Source organism: Triplophysa dalaica, chromosome 5, assembly GCF_015846415.1.
Source record: "Triplophysa dalaica isolate WHDGS20190420 chromosome 5, ASM1584641v1, whole genome shotgun sequence".
NCBI lineage: Eukaryota > Metazoa > Chordata > Actinopteri > Cypriniformes > Nemacheilidae > Triplophysa > Triplophysa dalaica.
In genome coordinates this window covers 20,018,462-20,040,027 of record NC_079546.1, presented here as the reverse complement: position 1 = coordinate 20,040,027, position 21,566 = coordinate 20,018,462, and the positions used below count along the sequence as shown (strand labels likewise).

The window sequence follows — 21,566 nt, the reverse complement described above, 5'->3', positions numbered from 1 at the left end:
CACACAGTCAAAAAGCAGTTAGGGATTGTCCAACAGATACCATTTCTGGGAAATGCTTTAAGATAAATTTATTCTAAGTATGTAAATCCTGAAATGTTGTGAGATGTTTTCTTGAGTCATGTCAAAAATATATCTGGCACATATGTGCCTCAATTTCTCATCAGGCTTAATGGAGAAGCTTTGTGGTTGAACACTTTCTGTCTCTAGAAGGAGATAAACTCCAGGAATGGATTGAGGTATTGGACTTCTTCAAATACCATCAATCCAAATAATCTTCAGTTATAGGAAAGTGTACAGAATGGTCCTATAAGCGCCAAGCTCAGCAGACACACAGATGACTATCTTGAGTTCTTGACACTGACAGAACCTTCTGTCCGGATTCTCTGAGAGGGAAACCTTGACTCATCACACCATCACTTCTCATCTTGTCTAAAGCCCTTCTACATCTGTTCATACGGTCTGCTGACCACTTCATGCATCATCTCATCTTGCTCTTAGATTGTCATTCAAAGAGTTGAGGAGATCCATCTCTAGTATGTGTCATGAACCAGAAATGCATATCAAGTAGAGCATGTTGCATTTTGGGATACAAAACAATATTCTGAGTATTTAGAGAAATTGTGCACGGAAATTAAGTGTTTTAATACAATAGTTTTGTAGTAAAATAATCAATACTGGAAAAATCAACTGTAGGATTTACTATTTAAGTAAATTTGACACGTTCAGTCACAAAATATTTAACAGAAAACTGCTGTCACACTGAAAAGGCTACATATGTTTCTGTATGTATGGGCGAAGGGGTCAGAATGTTAAATGTATGGGTGTGAGTCAAATATGGTTGAACGCTGTTAGCAAAAAGCTGTCAAAGATTAGATGTCAGACTGGAAGAGAGCAGCGTGTCACATGGGGTGAAGGTTGTATATGTGTTTCACAGAATTGTGATTCTAGGCAGCGATGCAAAGAAGAGAACTAGTAATGCCTTTATATTTTCCTTATTTCATTCCGTTTTTGCATTTAGTTTATGGTGTGATAAAAAATAAATGATGCATTGATAGTGATTTGTGTGTGTATTTCATTATATTTAATCAATTCAATTTCATTTTTTTGGGTAAACAACACTTCATTTAATGGAATGCTTTAGGCTGCGTACTCAACCCCCTGATTTTGACAGCAAGGCCGAGTCTACAAGTATGTGCCTCAGAGGCAGCTCCATTTCCCATAATGCAACTCGAATGTGACATCACATGACTCCAGTTTATCTGGTGAAGTCAGACCAGGTAAGCATGTTACAAGAGGTGTATTAAAATGTATTTACTATTACTATTTTATTGCGAATTGTGACTTTCTTTGTGTTTTTAGTTATGGCAACTCTTTCGTTACATGTAGTCCACATGTTTTGCCAGCAGTAGGAGCTCACACAGTATTATAAATCTTGCACTTCATAGTCTATGACGTAACCAGAAATCAATATTTAACCCAAACTTATCCGAATGTAAACAAATGTCAAATTTAAATAGAACCCTGATAGCACACAAACATCAGGCAGACATCTATTTGATGTCTACGTTTACATCTGCAAGAGATCTGCGATACAGTTGGCTCATCTACAATACGTCTCAGAGACGTTTGCTGTAAGACGTCAAATAGACATCGATATGAGGTGATTTAGAATGGATGTAAAACTGCCCTTTCTGAGATGTTTAGCAGATGTTTTTACACAGCAGTTTTGCCAGATCTTTAGCAGACGTATTACAGACGTACAGACGTCTCCGAGACGTATTGCAGATGAGCAAACTATTATTGCAGATGTTAAAAGATAGACATGAGCCAGGTGGAGAGTGGAGCTTGGTTGAATTTCGATTTTTAACTACTATTCAAGTTAAGCTCAAGTATGCTGTAAGTGAAGACATTTTTGGTGTTTAATATACAGATATTAAATGAAGGTGGCCTGTTTCAGAGTTGGAGTCAGTGTCTTCATTTGTCCAGAGCTCTCACGGAGCACATCAGGTCACCACAGCCGGGAGTTTGGAAAAAGTTCAGGTAGGAATACAAATTAGCCCTGTTGTATATTAGCATCTCTTCACATCTTTGCGTGGACAATTTTCGGAGGTCAGACAAACCAACATGAGTCATGCGTTCTCTCTCTCTTAGACAATGTCAATGTTCCCTCAAACTACTTTGTGTCATTCTGATCTCAAATGACTTTCTTTTTCCTCGGAATTCAAGAGAAGACGTTTATCAGAATATGACGTTTATCCTGTTTGTGACGTCAATGGAGAATGAAAGCTTTTAAAACCGCATTAATTAAACGTGGTTTATCATGGCACCAAACTCTATTATGGTAATTGATTCATGAAAAATAAAACTTTGAAAGAAATCATTGGAATCGGGCGCCAGAAATCTGAATGTCAAATGTAATAATGACTTTATTGTTGAAGTTTAGAATTTCCTCGTACTCAGATGGCTCAATGTTTGTCTGGGAGATGAGCAGATGCTAAGACGAGCTGTTAGTGTTGTCATAAGTTCTTTTCAGACATATCTCAACTACAGAACATCACAACAGCACCACACGGCCGCGAAATAAAATCGCATGTATCGTGATCTTTGTGTTGAAATCTTAAAATAGCTCAGTAATCTCCCTCACACGTTCTGGTGTGACCCTCGTGCTGCACATATCGCCACAAGCAGAGTAGACCGATATAGCCCACTGTGGGTGACTTAAATACTTACATAACAGAGCACATACAGTACGTAAAGGATAATGACTAGTATAGCAACAAACATCACGTGCTTGCTGTGAGTGGCATGTGAAATGCAAAAACGCAAACTCATTGTCATTTAATTCAATTTAATTGTGACGAAAATTAAGTGTTTTAATGCAATAGTAGTTTTGTGCAAACTCATTGTCATTTAATTTTCACATTTCACACAGTCCTCGGCTACTTATGCAGTAAGAACAGCTGCCGTGTTTGACAGAACAGTCAAGATAATTTCTGAACATTATGCCAATTTAAAAAGTGGTTATTTGAATCTTTATTTTCATTTGAAGTTTCCGTACATGTACTGATTTGTCATGTTTCAGCTATTTCAGAACTGTTTCCGAATAGTAGAATCCCAGATAGCAGGGGTACATCTGTAAGATGCCTGCTAAACATCTGGAGGTCTGGAAAACTTAGACGTATATGCAATGTTTTAGACAGCATTATGAATCGACACTAGTCATAGACATCAGAAGAAATGTTCAGATAAAAAATGGAAAAGGACGAAAACAGTGAGCAGATTCGGGACGCTGCAGGTGCACCTAACACCAGCAGAGGGCGCAACTGCGCTGCAGGAGCGCTGCTTTTATTTGTCATACTGCCACACCTTTTAAATGTGCAAATTTGGCCTTTGTATCTCACATTCTGATATATTAGGATTTTTTGTTTATATCATATTTGTATAATATTTCGTCATTATATTTGCGGTTGAGTCATCCATGGGATTCATGGGTGGTCAAATTAAGAGAGATGCCAAGGATATGTATGATCATCTTAATATTTATTTTGGGCTATGGCGCCATCTTGTGCAAATTCACTAAATTCTTATCTATAATATCAATTCATTCATTTTATGCCCACAACTCCTGCCGTGCAAGGAATTAAAGAAATATTAAATAGATGACTAAATGAGAATTGGCACATTTATTCATTACCGTTGCTTGGATGAAAATAAAGGTACAAAAACAAATGCACGAGTCATTTTTTAATAAAAAGAGAAGCATGTATCAACACGTCAGCATTAGACACTGTGTGTAGCAGTAATCTGTTTTTTAGATTGACTTTTGGATGTTATAGTACTTCTCTCAGTCACCAGCAGAGGCCACTAAGTCATTTTGTTCATTTCCCACTAAAATATCTACTATTAAACTTTGAATGTATCTGACTCTTGTTTTCTCTGGAGAAGAAAACTCTGAATCGAAACTTTAAATCTCCCAAATACTGCTTTAATCTTCATATCAACAACTTTTGATTTGTTGTTTTGTTGAGCAATGTACTTTATTACCTTATTAAAGTCATGATCACTTTTTTCTTTTGACTTCAAAAACATCTTTGCTTGAAATCAATTTTGCAACTTTGTGATTCATCTGACAGCCGGTTGGTGATTCGACATAGAACGATGGTGACGCTGTTTGTCTGCCGGTCACTTGGTTTTGGCTGGTGATGTTAAATGCTGAACAGTGTTTGTGAATAAGACACACATGCATGACAACACAGAGATGGGCTGCTTTGTCAGTGCCCTCCCACTCAGCACATATGGGGTGTTAACAGTGTTAAAATACCCCACTCATGTCTGAGTAAAACACTGAATGATCGCACTGTAATAACAAGAGAGAGAAAGAGAGAGAGAGAGAGAGAGAGAGATGGGAGGGGGGAGAGGCAGACAAATTCTTTTTCAATGATCTTTTTTATAACAAACTAATATTTTAAATTTGATCATATATTTTAAATTTGTTTATTTATAATAAATTAGCATTTAATGCACAAGTGATGAATATGTACAATATGCATTCGCTCCAGTTTGTGACAGAATTCAAGAGAATATTAATATTACATTAATCTATTCGCTGTGCTGCTTACCCTTATTGGGGTCATGTGAAGTGTTGGAGTCTATCCCAGTTATCTCAGGCCGAGGATGGGAAACACCCTAGACAGATGGCTAGTGCATCACAGGGCACAAAGCTGATTTATTTTTGTAAATATAAACAGAATTTTGTCTTTTTTTATCTCAGTGCTATTTTAAAGGACGTTTCCTCTTTTGTTCTGTAAGCACTCGAAATCTTTCCCGCTTCTGTCATCCATTCAAAACTATACAGAAAGAAATAAGCATGTGAGCGTGCGGAAAGCCTCTGGACGGGATCTGTCCCAAACTCCCAGCGGGCACCCTGTGGTGTTCTCACCATCATTCACAGAGGGCATCTGTGGCCAAATTTAACCCTTAAAACACCATCTTCGTCATATAAATTAAATGCTGGCATATTTACTAAAGATTCAAAACATATTCGTTCCCAAAATAAATATTTATACAGAATATTCCTTTTGCAATATTTATTTCTGTTTATTACTGTATAGGATAATCTGCTCATGTACATTCAGAATCAATCCAACACACAGTGACATTTGCTTATACAAAATAAATCCCAGTGGATTGACAAACTATGATGAGCCGGGTTTATCTGCACAAAAACACACTCACAGTTCACATATTTAACAGGACGGAGGACATCCGCGTGGAGGAATGGACCCGCCTATGATTTTCTCTCTTCCAGCTCGTCTTAATTTCTAATCTGGAGGAAAGGCAAGCTGTCTATCTAGGGGATTTGTACAGCTGTCAATTAAAATCCCTTGACACAACCTCATCCCATCGCAATTTTTTTATTCTTTCTCTTTAGCTGCCTCTGTCGACATGACAGGAGATATTTTAATACGACATGAAACCACATGGACTCAATGTTGTTTCTGTTTTTAACATTTTCTATAATAGTGAACGTCTTTCATCAGAAAAATGCTTTTTTACATAATCTTTCTTTTTAATGCAAATATTTTATGTATAATTTTTCTTGCATATTATTAGTTATGCATATTAATCAATTTCATATGAAAAAGGTTTTTTTAATTTTGTTAATATCGGTAATTTTATGATCCAATCAAACGCTGGAAAGATTAAGCCCAGCCCTGCAGTATTTCCAGAAAATTACATCAAATATAACAGTGACTTTATAATAATTAATTATAATAACAATCATAATAATAAGAAGAAATTATAATAATTGAAGAAGATAATATGCTACAACAGTATATGCAATTTTTTTTTTGAAAAAAAGGAACGTTAAATGATTTTATAGTAAATTACCCTTAAACAAACAATTATTACCGGTATATCACGAGAGAATAAACAAATGTAGATGTATATTTTCAGGATTTATCACATAATAATAATCTCACATTAAAAAAATACCCAGGTTTGCCCGAATCATGAATGCTTGGCTTTGATATTATTGGTTTCTTTTGTCCCCGCCCCACTTGGCCTTGGTAACATCACCAAAACTGAAAAGGTGTTTGAGAGGTGGATGTGTAGCATAGGCCTGTACTGCGTGCAAGGTGAGCACACATGCTGCTCATGAGAGGTTATTTCATTTAAGGCGATGCAGACAGACTTTAGAGAAAGACCTTATCTTTCGCTGACGTACTGAGGAGATGAATCAACCGCCTGTGTCGCAGAGAAGGATTTAACCCGTTCAGGGGCAACAGGAACAGGAAGGATGCCCGGCGATGACAGCATCTGTTGTCTGATGCTTCAGATGGGCTTGTGTTACTGCGGTTTATATAATGCTCACATGAGACAACAAGCCGCCGCAGCTCCAAAGCGAAGCAACATCACGATTGATGCTGTGAAATTGGGACCAAACATGTCAAATGTTATTTTTATGCCACGTTTCATACATGACATCTACAGCACTGTAAATGTTCACACGCATAGTTGAAACCATTAGAACAATTTGAGTTTTAACTAACAAGAAGGAAAATAAACACATAGCATGAATTTTGGAAAGGCTTAGGACTAGAAAATCGACAACATGTTATTTTGCGTGTTTTAAAGTGGTTAAGGGTAAATCATTTGTTATTGTGCATGGACCGTGATAAATGTTTGACCCAAAAGTGCACTGGTGATGCAGAAATTTGTTTTATTAACAAGATTTTAGTGTTGGAGATAGACGTCGGCCTGATGTGATGTTGTATTTCAGCATTTGCCCTAAATCAGTGTGAATCCACTGTCAGAACATCTTACCTTCATACTGATGCACTCAAACAAACCCTCTATCTCTCTCTCTCTCTCTCTGTTAGTCATCTGCTCCTCTCATCCCTGCAGGTGCTTCAAAACTGGCTATTTCATTCTTTCATCTTCTAGAGTGTTTTCAAAATCTCCTATTATGAGAAATCATATTTTCCTTGATCCTTTCATATAAAAGTCCTATAAAAAATAAGCATTTCAATGTATATAATTCAGAACAGACTGTGCTCTATCAAGCCACATGCATCTACAATATATGATTATAGATTACAGACGTTTATTTTCTTACACATGTTTATTTCTGTGCTTTTTACTTAATTGCTCAATATGGGTCAAAACTGGAAGTAGAGTACAACAAAACACTCAGATCACAAGGAGAATAACAAAAAATGCGAAAGATCCCAACTACAAAAGCATCAGAAAGCGAACCTGAAATGAACAGGGGGTTATTCACCCTTCGAGTGATCTCTGAAATGCGATAATTTGCACTTCAACCCGGAAATGATTATGGAACAGTGCCCTTTTAATGTTAGCAGATACTTGTAATGTTTTTAAGCTACTAAATCATTCGTAACATTCATTTTCTAATGTAGCTTAATACTTATATTGTTACTAAATCCAAACGTTACTTCCGGGTTGATGTTGTGATTGTTGCATTTCCGAGAGCATGTGAAGGCAGCAGAAATACACACAAGGCGAACTAAACAAGATACAGGTGGGGACTAATCCATAACCATGGTTACGAAAAGGGAACTCGATCAGAAACTATAGAAACGAACAAGGAAACTGATGAATAACATGAGTTATAACAACATGATGAATTGATGAACTGATGAATAACAACAGAAACGCGGTTTAAACAGATATAACCTGATCGATATTATTGAATTATAGCAGGTGAAATATAAATCCGTGCTTAACAGATTCATTCGATGTTTGTATGGGCCTCGGAATCTGAACAGCTGAATACTTGCACTGCAATTAGAGGTGCTCACAGGGGTCCTCCACAACATCATCGCTTGTTGTTAGTGGTTACCTGTCGTTATGGTTACCATGTCCTCGCTCCAGCAACAGAAGCTCCCCAGAGCGCGACGTACAGTAGTGCTGAGACGATACGTGTAAGTGATGCGCGGATGGCGGTTACATCCACGGGCGCTGCGGATGATCCACGGGTCGGGTGGACTCGGGTAATAAAAAAAGACATTCTGATTAATTGCGGGTGGGTTGCGGGTGGATGAGATCAGTCATTAATTCTACAATTATTAATAACAACATTTCTTTGGAATACGAATGTGTTTTCAATCAGGCAATTTTCAGTCATGTAAAAGAAATACGCGGGTGGCGGCAGTAGAGGGGGGGTCCTTTTCTCAAAGCAGAAATGGAGGCGAAACAGATCCGGGAGAAAATAAAAAAGGGAGAATGAAAACAAGCAAAAGGAAGGAAAGAAAAGTTCCGTGTGGGAGCGCTTTAGCGAAGTGGTCAACGAAGATGATTCAAGTGCCGGGTATGTGAAATGCAACAGCTGTGATGCACTGTATGTGTATGAAAGCCACAAAACTGGTACCTCGAATATGGTCCATCATGTGTGTGCTAATTCGAAAGGCCAGTCGAGTCAGACAAACACCTTAAATTCTTATGTCCGTAGGGACAGCAAAAAAATACCGCTAGACGTTAAGTCTAGTCTCTTGGACGCATGCGTGGACCTGTGCTGTCTAGATATACGGCCCTTCGATGTTGTCTCTGGCAAAGGATTCCTCCAAGTGCCCAAACACTTATTTAATATCGGCGCCAAGTACGGCACAGTTGACGCTGATGCTATCATTCCCCATCGCCCAAACTGTTTGTGACAGGACAAAGCAAAAAGCTGCCGCGGGTAAAGGTAAAACTTTCAGAGGCCATCAAAAAGTTTTGGAATATAGTGGGATTGCTGTTACCACAGATATGTGGACGGACGAATTTAACAAGAGGGCATTTACTGTTCTTGCATGTCACTATATCGACGAGAAGTGGCATCTGGAAAGTCGCATTCTGGCAACAGTGGAATTTGACAGTCATCTAAAAAAAAACGCAGAAAATATCCATGATCAAATAAGCACTGTGTTAATGAGTTATGGAATTACAGCAGACAAAATGGTTTTTGTCTGTGACCAGGGCCCGAACATTAAGGCTGCACTTCGGACATACCACTGGGTTCCGTGCTCCGCACACACGCTGAACACTGTGTTAAGACACACGTTCAGTGAAAGGAATACACCAGAAGGCATCAATGACGTGCTGGAAATGATAGATACGTGCAAAAGCCTGGTGATGTTCCTGAAGAGAACCGGTGCTGTTGCAAGTTTAACGCACACTGTCATTCAAGAATGTGAAGTTCGATGGATCAGCCAAAGTTGACATGATGGAATCTATACTAAAACAGTATAGTGACATCAGACAGCTCCTAGAAGACAAAAGTCAACTGCATCGGATGGAGGGCATCTTTCAAGACCAGCTCACTCACTTGATCGAATTCCTCACTCTCTTCAAATTAGCCATTAGTGAGCTTGAAGGAGAAAAATACCCAACAATTCACATGGTGTTACTCTGGTTTTTCAAACTTAAGAGACACTGTGAGCCCAAGTTTGGAGATCCATCATACATAGTCCCTTCTCCGTGATCGCGCATCCAGCCTGCTTGATGAGAAGATGCTCCTGACTTCCACGCACAAGATCGCCACTTTTCTCTGTCCAGATTTAAATCATTGAAAATGTTGACTCCAGACGACAGACAGGAGGTGCAGAGACAAGTGCGGGAGCTTATAAGGGAGGAACCCAGTGTCAGCCAGAACGCAGAAGGCACCTTTCTCTCCTCACCAGCGGCAGAACAAGGTAGTCAAAATTTTATAATTTTTTAAAAAAAATAAATGATTACACTTTAAATTAATACAATACATTAATTATACAATCCATTTACTATTTTATTGTGTCTCGCATTACCTACGCACATAGACCACTGAAACTGAAATGAGTTTAATGTCCTCCATTGCAGAGGAACATGGCAGTGGACGAGCGAAAAAACAGAAAGTGGACTTCACAGAATGGGATGAAGAGACACCCAGAATGATGGATGAAGTGGAACAATACTGTTTTTCAAACTTTCAGCTAGTTGAGTCCTCAGAGGAAAATTTTGCTTTTATTCTGGGAGAAACAAGATCGCTCATTCCCACGACTGCGGCGGCTTGCTAGGAGAATCTTGTGCATTCCTGCAACAAGCTGTGCAAGCGAACGCTCATTTAGCGTTTTAGATGCGAGGTGGTATCGTCTGAATCCTGGCACAGTAGATGCTATTCTGTTTTTGCACAGTGCAAAAGAAAAGGCCAAGTAGCTAATACTCGAATATGGCATTTAAGCTGAACTGGCACCGTTTTGTTATCGGACTTTGTTCTATATCTGTTTTCTGGAAAACTTCCCTATCCCTAGACACTTCCTCCAGCTCTTCCGGGGGGACACCGAGGCGTTCCCAGGCTAGCAGGGAGACATAGTCCCTCCAGCGTGTCCTAGGTCTTCCCCGGGGTCTCCTCCTGGTGGGACATGCCCGGAACACCATCCCGGGAAGGCGTCCAGGGGGGCATCCGAAAAGATGCCTGAGCCACCTCAGCTGGCCCCTCTCGATGTGGAGGAGCAGCGGATCTACTCTGAGCTCCTCCGAGTGACCGAGCTTCTCACCCCATCTCTAAGGGATCGCCCAGCCACCCTGCGGAGAAAGCTCATTTCGGCCCGCCTGTTTCCGGGATCTTGTCCTTTCGGTCATGACCCACAGCTCATGACCATAGGTGAGAGTGGGAACGTAGATTGACCGGTAAATCGAGAGCTTCGCCTTGCGGCTCAGCTCCTTCTTCACCACGACAGACCGGTACAGCGACCGCATTACTGCAGAAGCTGCACCAATCCGTCTGTCAATCTCCCGTTCCATCCTTCCATCACTCGTGAACAAGACCCCAGATACTTGATCTCCTCCCTTGAGGCAGGAACTCTCCACCTACCTGAAGTGAGCAAGCCACCCTTTTCCTACTGAGGCTTTATGTGATAACCCTTAATTTGTATCGCCGTTTTCATGTGTCGTGTCACGCTGTCAGTCTTTCACATTGCTGTTGGTTAACCTTATGGCACTCTTGAGGCTTTATTTTGTTGAAATACAACAAACAGTGGACTAGAGTGTGCACATTACATCTAGAAATGCTGATTAAAGAACATTTTGGAATGGTTTCTTAGATATTATTGTAAAAGACAACTTTTATAAATTGTACGAATGTTAAGGTAATTAACCTTTGATCTTCTGAAAAAAACATATACAATCAGGCTAACAGTGCTTCGTGCTGCACGTTTAGGGTGAGTTTATAAGAATCTAGTGCATGAAATTGTAATGCAATCTCAGTTAGGAACATTCTTATTAAGTTGGATGAGCACATAGGCTAGAACTAACTAAACTACGTTTAAATAGGACAAGCATAAATAGATGCAGTCATCTCTCCATCGTGACCAGAGTCTTACTTCACATGCATTATAACATTGGCATCAGTGCTCCAGGCGTCCTCTCATGGCAGTCATGCAGATTAAAGTCTCTGACAAAAGCGCTGTGCGTTCAGATGGCAGCCGCGGGCATTTGCAGTACTCGGACTGCCGTATAGATAGACGAGAGCTTCTGTAAATAGGCGTTCACTTACCGGCCCTTCCAAATGACAGGTCACCAATGCACCACATTTTAGGTTTTTGCTGTGTGTGAATTTTGGGTGCTGGTCGGAGATGCATCATTGTAGGCGGACACCATCACGTGTATTAAATGCTAAAACATACACACAAAAATAAGAAACAGAGTTTCATGAACGTGCAAAATGCAGAACATCACCATTGACCAATCACAAGCAAGCATTCCAGACAGTTACGGACACTGGGATGCTAGAATAAACCAATGCTGATAAAAGACTCTCTGATTAGAGCTTCTTTATCTGCAGACACGGTTGTGGATGTGTTAATACCCCTCAGGGATTTAAACAGAAGCCCCCAACCTCTCTCTCCTCGACATGACTCGCTCACACCTGATAAACACATAATCTCTCTCTCCACCTTTCACTCTTGTCTGATCTCTTTATCCACATATCATTTATTTTTAAGCTCTGTTAACAGACAGATGTGTTTCATTTCTTTCTTCAGGATGCTTTTTATGCAGCACGCAGCTGTTATTGATAGAAAAGGCGATTATTTATTATTTTTATACCTCACGGTCACATTTTTCATTGAGTTGTATTGTAACGAGCTATCAAGTTGCGTCTTTTGAGTCAGAGGTCCTGTCGCCATAGTTTTACCCTGTGGGAGAAAACAAGGGTATAACATGACATATCATTTATTGCATCTACAGCAAAAATGTGTTATGCATGTGTCAATTGTGATACAGCAAAGCATGACCACTTCCAAATGTTAAAACGTTTTGACACTTAACAGTAACAGTTCAACACAAAAAATCTGTGATTTAAATACAATGACGTACTCAAACACACGCACACACACGGCACTTAATGCGGTGATGCAACTCAGACTGAGGCAAAATAACATCAAGTCATGCGTGAACACAGATGCCAGAAATCTCTTGAAATAACGTCCATATTGTATAAACAACATCCCTGCATTAAAAAACTCACTGAAATGAAGCTGAGAAAAAATCACTAAAATGACACAGAAAACACACTACTTCAAATATTTCTGAACTGGGTTGATTCTTCATAGTAGACTTTTTAATTGACATAATTAATATTGCATTTTTAATTCGGCAGAATTTCATATCAATAAAGCATACCTTGTTTATTTTCTGTTTAAGAGTTTGTAAACGAAAAAAAGATGACATGTGAATGAAAGAGGACTCGCTCTCTCTGTCCCCAAGAGACACAGCTCAGTTGTGCGTAACGGCTCGTTTAAACCATTTGTTTCAGCGACTCGATTCATTCGAGTCATCTCAAAATACTGTTCTATTGTCCCGTTCTTATATTTGAACCATATTTATTCGAGTACTGTTGTTTATTTTTATGTCCCTTCTATCTGAAGCGCCAGCGACGTAAAATAAACTTGGACAGTCCAGTGCACGCAACGAACGCTTTCTGTGAACGGTTCAAACGAACCGAGTCTCGTGTGAATCACTTCTCTGCTTTCACTCTCCAGCGCGCGCACAAGTGTTTTCCAGAATGACGGGAGGAGCTTTGGATTATAATACACAGTTTTATCCGAAGCGTGTCAGTCTAACGGCAAAGTAAACCGTCATGGATGTACGGGGCGCGCTTTGGATTGTAACTCCGCGGGTCTTTTCGACGTGAATGTTGAATGGCTCGGACATGGAGATAGCTTTGGTGAGTTTTGACAAGAGAGGGGACGGAGGAGGTGATGGAGAAAACTACCAAAACCAAAATTCCCTGGACCATCCGCGCTCGCTTCGAACGGCACCCAACAACGCGAGCCTGTGGAAAATCAACGACATGAACAACACGACGGGCTCCACGGAGAACACGGTGGATTATTACAGTCCCCATCTGTTCGACGAGGACATCCTCAACGTAGATATCGACCACGAGAGCAACGAGCGAGTTCTCATCAACATCGCCGGACTGAGGTTCGAGACGCAGCTGGGCACGCTCAACCAGTTTCCCGACACTTTACTTGGAGATCCCGACAAGAGGATCAAGTATTTCGACCCCCTCCGGAACGAGTATTTCTTCGACCGCAACCGGCCGAGTTTTGATGGGATTCTTTATTTCTACCAGTCGGGCGGGAAGATCCGTCGACCCGTCAACGTCTCGATCGACGTGTTCGCGGACGAGATCCGCTTTTATCAGCTGGGCGAAGAAGCGATGGACCGCTTCCGCGAGGACGAGGGTTTCATCAAAGAGGAGGAGAAGCCGTTGCCCCAAAACGAGTTCCAGAAGCAAGTGTGGCTCATCTTCGAGTATCCCGAAAGCTCGGGTCCCGCCCGCGGCATCGCGATCGTGTCCGTGATCGTCATCACCATATCCATCATCACTTTCTGTCTGGAAACTTTGCCGGAGTTTCGCGACGAGCGCGAGCTGGCCGTGGCGAGCCGCGCGGTCAACGGCACGCAGGATCGCCCGTCGCTCACCTTCACTGACCCGTTCTTCATCATCGAGACCACGTGCGTGATCTGGTTCACCTTCGAGCTCTTCGTGCGCTTCTTCGCGTGTCCCAGCAAGTCCGAGTTTTCCAAGACCGTCATGAACATAATCGACATCATGTCCATCATGCCCTACTTCATCACGCTGGGCACGGAGCTCGTGGAGCAGCAGGGTCAGGAGCACAACAACGGGCAGCAGGCCATGTCTCTGGCCATCCTGAGGGTCATCCGCCTGGTGCGGGTGTTCCGCATCTTCAAGCTCTCCAGACACTCCAAGGGTCTCCAGATCCTGGGGAAGACCCTGCAGGCGAGCTTGCGGGAGCTCGGTCTCCTCATCTTCTTTCTGTTCATCGGGGTCATTTTGTTCTCCAGCGCCGTCTTTTTCGCCGAGGCCGACGAACCGGAGTCGCACTTCTCCAGCATCCCGGATGCCTTCTGGTGGGCCGTGGTCACCATGACGACCGTCGGCTACGGAGACATGAGGCCGGTGACCGTGGGGGGAAAGATCGTTGGGTCCCTTTGCGCCATCGCGGGCGTGCTGACCATCGCGCTCCCGGTGCCCGTCATCGTCTCCAACTTTAACTATTTCTACCACAGGGAAACGGACCAGGACCAAGCGGCTCTAAGGGACGAGCCGGAAGGCGGGGCGTGCGAGGAACACCCCGCGCTGAGCAAATCGTCCCTCGGCTCGAAAGACGGAGAACGCGACGCGGACGCGAGCGCGCCCGCGGAGAAGACTGACATCAAAGCAAACAGCAGGATGGATATTAAACGCTCCCTTTACGCATTTTGCTTGGACAAGAGAGAAACGGATCTCTAGTCTTCGGATCTCCATCAGCGGATGCAAACGTTAATGCGCACGCAATCAATCCTGGAAAGTTGTTTTTCTAAAGCGCATTTTAATCCTTTGATCTCTTCATCATCAGCAGCTTTCCCAAACGTTACTGTGTCACGTTTGAAAGATGCGCTAAATGCAAACATTCTTTAATAAAATATGTATATAGGAGTACAAATAGTATATGAATTCTTAGAAAGTTTAATTTTTTAACTGTATAACAGGCCTTAAGTCCTCTCAAATCCAGCCCTTTCTTCTAGTAAGCGAAACGCCAAACTAATGTTTTAATGCTTTTTTAGAGCCACGTTTCCCTAAACTAGCCGTTTGGTGTTCAACCTTTAGGATCTAATTCAATAACAATGTTGTTGCTGGTCTAAAAAACTGTTGATGTGAGTTTCGTCAGTATGTTATATCATCATTTATTCACTTCTCTTTAAAAAAAAAAACATTCACGGAGTGGTCCATGAAAAGCGACATTTAAAGAAGGCTTTGTGATTCAAGACTGATGGATGGGATGGAGACGCCACAACAGATGATGAGGGTCATACAGAAAGCAGAGCAAAACGTCATCCGCTCCCGAATAAGGTCAGTGAACTCTTTGTGGCCATAAAACTCCGGAGAACCGTGCATTGTTACCCATAATAATAATAATAATACTCAATGACATAATGTAGTTTTGAAAAACATGACTGTTTATGAAAACATTGTACTGCATTCCTCGTGTAACCATTGTAGACAACAGCTGCAGGATTATGGAAGGCACATGATGTCATGTATGTACAGTATGAACACACTGCGTGATGTAAACCGAGGGTATTAGTACGCATTCATATTGATTCAGGTCGACGGGGTGTAAACGTTAAGGCCGCATGCGGGTCATGAACATCTTTAAATTGTGAAAGAGAGTTGTAAGCAGGTGCAGGGAAGCAAAGGAAAGTTTGTGTGTGCGTGTGTAGGTGTGTGTGTGGGTGGGTGTGCCAAGCGAGATCACGGACAAGGCTGTGCTATGAGGGGTAACATATCTTGTTTCACTGAGGATTAGATATGCCCCCTGTTATAGGTTATATCACATAACCTTCGAGTATGTGTGCGCGTGTGTTTGCTGCATGCTTTATGCTTGTTTTGGTCGCATAGATACACGAGACAGCTGCACACGCACTGTGACTAATGTGGTCCCTGTGAACAAATACTGTGACAGCGGAAAAAAATTGTTATACAATCTTCACCTGCGATGTTACAACCATCCAGACAGTTGTGCGCCGTCTCTTTACAATGAGAACGTCTGTGGTTTGGCTGGAATGTGGTGTTAACTAATACTGGTTGAAAAGTGTCCCTCCGGTGTTTGCTTCTCAGAAGATTGAGTCTGTGGTTCGCTCTCGAGCTGCTATGTAGATGCGGCTCACAAGAGTTTTGGAGAGCGGACACGCGTGGTAGACTGATGAAATGAAGAATGTATCGTCTTCCACTGTCAGGCTTGACCGGTCGGCTTCATTAGGCTTCCTCATGCGTCTCCAAGGCGTCTACGGAAAAGCTATAGAAGTATCATTTTAAAGAGATATTCTGATGAACACTGAATATATTTGGAAGAATGCTTAAACAGTTTTTGGCCACCGTTGACTACCAGAGTAGGAATAAAAGACAATGGTGGTCAAATGTGCTCCAGAACTGTTTGTATTCTTACGTTACTTGTGCGTTCAACAGAACCCCAAAAAAATGATAAATACTATGGGAGTCAATGGGGACAAGATCTGTCTGGTTATGAGCATTCTTCCAAATATCTTTCTTTGTGTTCATCAGAACAAAACAGATTTGGAACAACTCGAAGGCGAGTAAATGTTGACCGAATTTTCCTTTTCGGGTGAAGTATCACTTTAAGTGTCATTATATAATATTAAATAGTTAGTGCATTCATAGGTTTGTGTTGTTGTGCTGCTTCATATTTTAGACTGTTTTGCTCGAATTATTTTTTGGTCGAGCACATATTTTACACATTTTGTTGTTGATGTGTGTGTGTGTGTTTTTATTTATTTCAGACAAGCTTCTCACCTCCATCGAGATGTATCGACCCATCCAGGGTCGATTTCAAAATGCATGTTTGTTAATCTTGTCATATTTGGCTGAAGAAGGGTTTAAGATTCACCATTCATGGTTAAAAAGTGAACGGTTACAAATGTGCCTCCCGTCTTCATTAGTTCTGTAAGCTTTGGCATCTTAAAGGATTGTTCGCATATACTAATACAATCAGATAATGGGAAATATCATTATTTGGTGGGAAATAAATGTATCCATCAGGCTTGAATTTGTTAGTGACAGATCCTGTTATTTTTTCCCCACCAGTTAAGAACATTGGCTTCAGGGGTGAAACAATAATTCAGTATTAGTAAAAATTATGAAACCAACTTTAACATTTAGAGGTTGAACATGCACAGATACGCTGTGCACAATTAGACCAGTTGAATTTGTGAATGAGATGAAATCCAGATTTCTTGTTGATGTTAATGTTAATGTGTAGCAGTGCAATAGTATCACACTTGTTACTTATGGTTCGTGTTCCAGAACTTTACACCGTTAAAATGATAATATGTAACGGGTGCAGTAACAAGGCAGAGAGCGGATCCACTTGCAAACAACGAGTTTAATAAAGTAAACAAAACAACGAACAAAACTCAGGTGGGATGTAGAATAAACTAATGCATAATAAGGTTTCCATACTGTATGTGCTTTAAACGTAGTAATATACAAGAAATAATCAAGTAGTTAATGATACATTTTTCTACCTTAATATAAATGGGAACCATATATGTGACCCTGGACAACAAAACCATCTTATGGGTTAATTTTGGGAAATTACGATTTTTACATAATCGGAAAGCTGAATAAATAAGATTTCTATGGTCACTTATACATATTTTTATATGCTGTACGGTTGCTAAAGTGTTCTGGGTTTTTGCCAGGGTGCTGTTATACAGTTGCTAAGGTGTTCTGGATGCCAGGATGTTGCTGAAGGGTTGCTGAGGTATTCCAGACGATTGCCAGGATGTTGATATATGGCTCATAAATCGTTCTCTTTGTTTGGTATTGTTATTTGGTTGCTAAGATGTTGCAGGTGGCCATCAGGGTGTTGTTTTATGATTGCTAAGTTTTTCTATTGGTAGCCACTGCCGGCATGTTGCTACTTAAGGGTTGCAAATGGTTTCAAAGGTGTTTTGGGTGTTGCTAATGTTTCCTGTGTGGATGTCAGGGTGTTGCTATGCAGTTAATGGGGGGGTTTGGTATGTTGTTGCTATATGTTTTGGACGCCTTGCACGTTAATTTAAACACTTAAGGTTTGCTAACTGTCATCTGAAAGTCATTTCAGTGATCTGTGCATCAAATAAAGCTTCAATTCAGAAACAGAGACCGCTCCAAAATGAATCCAGCTGTTGCTTCGAAGTGCCCCACTAAAAACCATACTGTACATTACCCCCAAGAGCTCATACTCTGTTGTTTCTCTGCACTTTTATCAGTGATGCACCGAAATAAATAAAAGCTGAAATATCTGGACCGAGCACCTCATTCTTCTGTGCTTGCATTCACTCTAGCTGTAAACAAAGGACGATCGTGTAAGCCCGCCATAACAAAGGCCGAAACTAATAAATATAACAAGAACAGCTCAAAACCAGCTAACAGAAAATATCACTCAAGCTCTGTGCGATTGCGACTGCGCATCACCGGCTTTATGTTTCCTGAAGATCACGCACATTAACTTGCGCGTGTTTTAAAGCCGAACTTTAAACGATATGACTTGACTACTGTGATGCATATAATAATTCCAGAATAATTGTACAACTACAATGTTTAGATGATTGGTTAAAAAAGTCATATTTGATTGTGTTGCAATGACCAAGGAAAAAGAATTAGGGATGCACCGATATGTACATTTTGGTCGATAACCGAATTTTTTTTAACATTGGAAGCCGATAACCGATATATTGGCCGATATACAGTATATGGGTCAATGACAAATAAGATTTTCAAGAAGAAAAAAAAAATATTTTAAGCAAAACAGTTTGAAAATGTATTTTTATGTCCAAAAAAATGTATTGTGTTGATTTATATTGGTTTTACAGCATTTTAGGGAGCATTAATTCTTTATTAAACAAGATTTCTGATTTTACCACCCAGAAAATGTCAGGTGGTGCGACCATATATTAATTTAAAATAATATACATTTAATGTATTTAGCACTGAGTATTTTTCCCCTCATATATAAGAAATTTAACATAAAATCATGCCAAAATATTTTATTAAGAATTTTATTGAGAAAATTAACATTTATTTCTCAGTTTTGTTCTCTGTTTGTATGTTCGGACGGTCGCACCATTTTTGGTCTTTCAAACACCAAAACTCAAAAAATCTATTGAATTTCAATAAAATGAAAAGGGTTTCTTATAAAGGACATATTGTAGATCCATTTGATATATGACATGTATTTATTCAAATTCTTTTTAGGAAAATAATGAATTTGGACACAAAAAATACATGTCACGTCATTGACCCAATATATAAATCCATATAAAATTCCCTCAGACTGAAACGAAAGGCAAAAAGTGGACCACTGCTTTTATATGGACAGCAGAAAACAAGGTATTAGTTCTCTTTTTTCCCTGAAAATCATGTACCAAGACTACTTTATACTAGTTAACGATTCTTTAACCTTCAAACTTTTCTGGTATATTGTTATTTAATAAATAAATGAATGGAACCCAGAAAAATGTTCTCAATAGCCACGTGTTTAATAGGTCTCAAGACAAACCTTTCAGGAAACAGTCTGATTCAAACAATACGCTTTTGTTCCTATAATGTAGACATTCATAAATCGTCAATACTGTATTTACAAACAGGGCAAAGACCTCCGAAAAGCAATCGTTTTGAACAGTACAACATTAAGCAGGTTTTCATTTGCATGTGACAGCTTCATCCTTTTAAAACAGACTCATTGTGAAGCTGCATCAGTAAAACAACCATAGATTAAACTGTTTAGATCAGACAAACTGTTATGGTCAGTGATTCTACTTTAGTTGTAAGGAATACAGTGTACTCATAAAAATAAATGAAAACTAAACACTCTGTCTCTCAATTTCAAGGCTAGATTGTCTTCAGACCATCAGACATTAACGCTGAAGCACATTCATGAGCCGTTTTGGTTGCGGTTGTGATGAATGTCGCATCCTGACATGTCTCTATTATCTCGCCTTGCAGAGGACACCATTATGCCATTATGGGTCTCTTATATAACCTGCCCTTCATCTCTGACCGTCATTCAACTGAGAAGAAACGGCCTTTCATTTGGAAAAGAAAATCTCTGTAATAGCAAGAGCTAAAGTGATCTTTGAAGATGACCTCACGACTCGAGTGCATTCAGATAGCTCCCTTTTCGATTTCTTCTAAGGTGCACGTGCGTCTTTTGGGATGGGGAGGGTTGCTGGACATTATGATTCCTTCACAAAACAATAGACGTCCCTCATGAACCGCAGACAGATTTAAATAATTCAGAGTAAATGAACCCAGCTGTTTAAAGACACAAATGAATGTGTTTGTTGGAGCAATCCGATAGGCTAGACTGAACACAATACTTAGATGATTTATGAAACAGCAGACAAATGCAAATTCATTTGTACGACTTTCAGAAAGTGTTTGAATTATAAAGTTGTGAGAGAGTTGAGTGTCTCTTTTAGGTTGTATGAAGGTGCAATGGTTTGCATTGGTGCAGTGAGGTGGAATAGGAAAACAAGGTCAGTTTAATACTTCAGAGATTTTGATTTGGAGATATTTAGGTTACCTATTTCACTAAGCAAACTTCTTTTTAAATGTCCATCTTTAGCACAGTGAGGGAACAACAGAGTGTCATCTCAATGAGAATTATGTTAGGTGTTCTATTCATTTTAAAGAAGTTTTGTGGCTCGTATTTTCTTTTACCAGTTTTTGCTTATGGTTTTACGAAATACGAAAATCACATTAATGTTTTGACTATCGAACAGCATAACAACAGTATAAAATAACGTTTTTTTATGACTTAACATGTCCCACGAACCAAGTTCCAGACGTAGTCACCCATCATCCCACCTGCCCTGTGCTACACAAATTTCTAGAATTTTATGACAGTGCCAATTGTAAAATCATTTTTAAAATATGTGAAAATTTGTACAGTTTTTGTTTAACTGAAACATACCGAAATGTTGTAATTGATGAAATAAGTTTGTTTAACTAAAGAAAGTCGAATACATGTCGGATCTCATGAGGTTTTTTGGTGAACTGTTCTTTTAAGAACATCAAGCCCATTGTCGATATCAATAATCTTTTTGCATTATGACATTATTTTGGTACTCCCATTATTGTAATGCATCAGAACATTTCACAATATTTTTATTTAAATCTGAGTACGAACAGAAACATTTGGCCTGAATGTATGATTGATGCCAAACAGAGATCCCACTCCACTGCACCCACACACACACACACGCGTACACAACACCAGCCACACAGTATCTGATGGAGGTCTTCATCCTACCTTTGTCTTTGAATATAAAACTCTTTACCAAACGTTGTGACGTGGAATCCACCCTTGTCCACAGAGCGTAGATAATCTACAAACATATTCCTAAGCATCACTTTGATAACTATTGACCAAAGTCACACATGTCAGAGAGGGAAAGGTCCAGCATTTCATCTGAGAATTTCTATAAAGCTTCTTTTAATCTGCTTTGCATCA

General features: G+C 40.1%; 1 protein-coding gene across 1 annotated transcript; it reads left to right on the top strand.

The window, feature by feature from the left end:
• Positions 1-12,715: 12,715 nt before the first annotated feature.
• On the top strand, positions 12,716-15,376 carry LOC130420859 (potassium voltage-gated channel subfamily A member 5). Its single transcript, XM_056748360.1, has one exon. The coding sequence runs from the start codon at positions 13,172-13,174 to the stop codon at positions 14,798-14,800; it is 1,629 nt and encodes a 542-aa protein (XP_056604338.1). The 5' UTR covers positions 12,716-13,171; the 3' UTR covers positions 14,801-15,376.
• The last annotated feature ends 6,190 nt before the right edge of the window (positions 15,377-21,566 follow it).

Excerpts from the sequence above, each read along its gene's own strand:
- LOC130420859 (XM_056748360.1), top strand. The coding sequence starts at position 13,172 with ATGTTGAATGGCTCGGACATGGAGATAGCTTTGGTGAGTTTTGACAAG.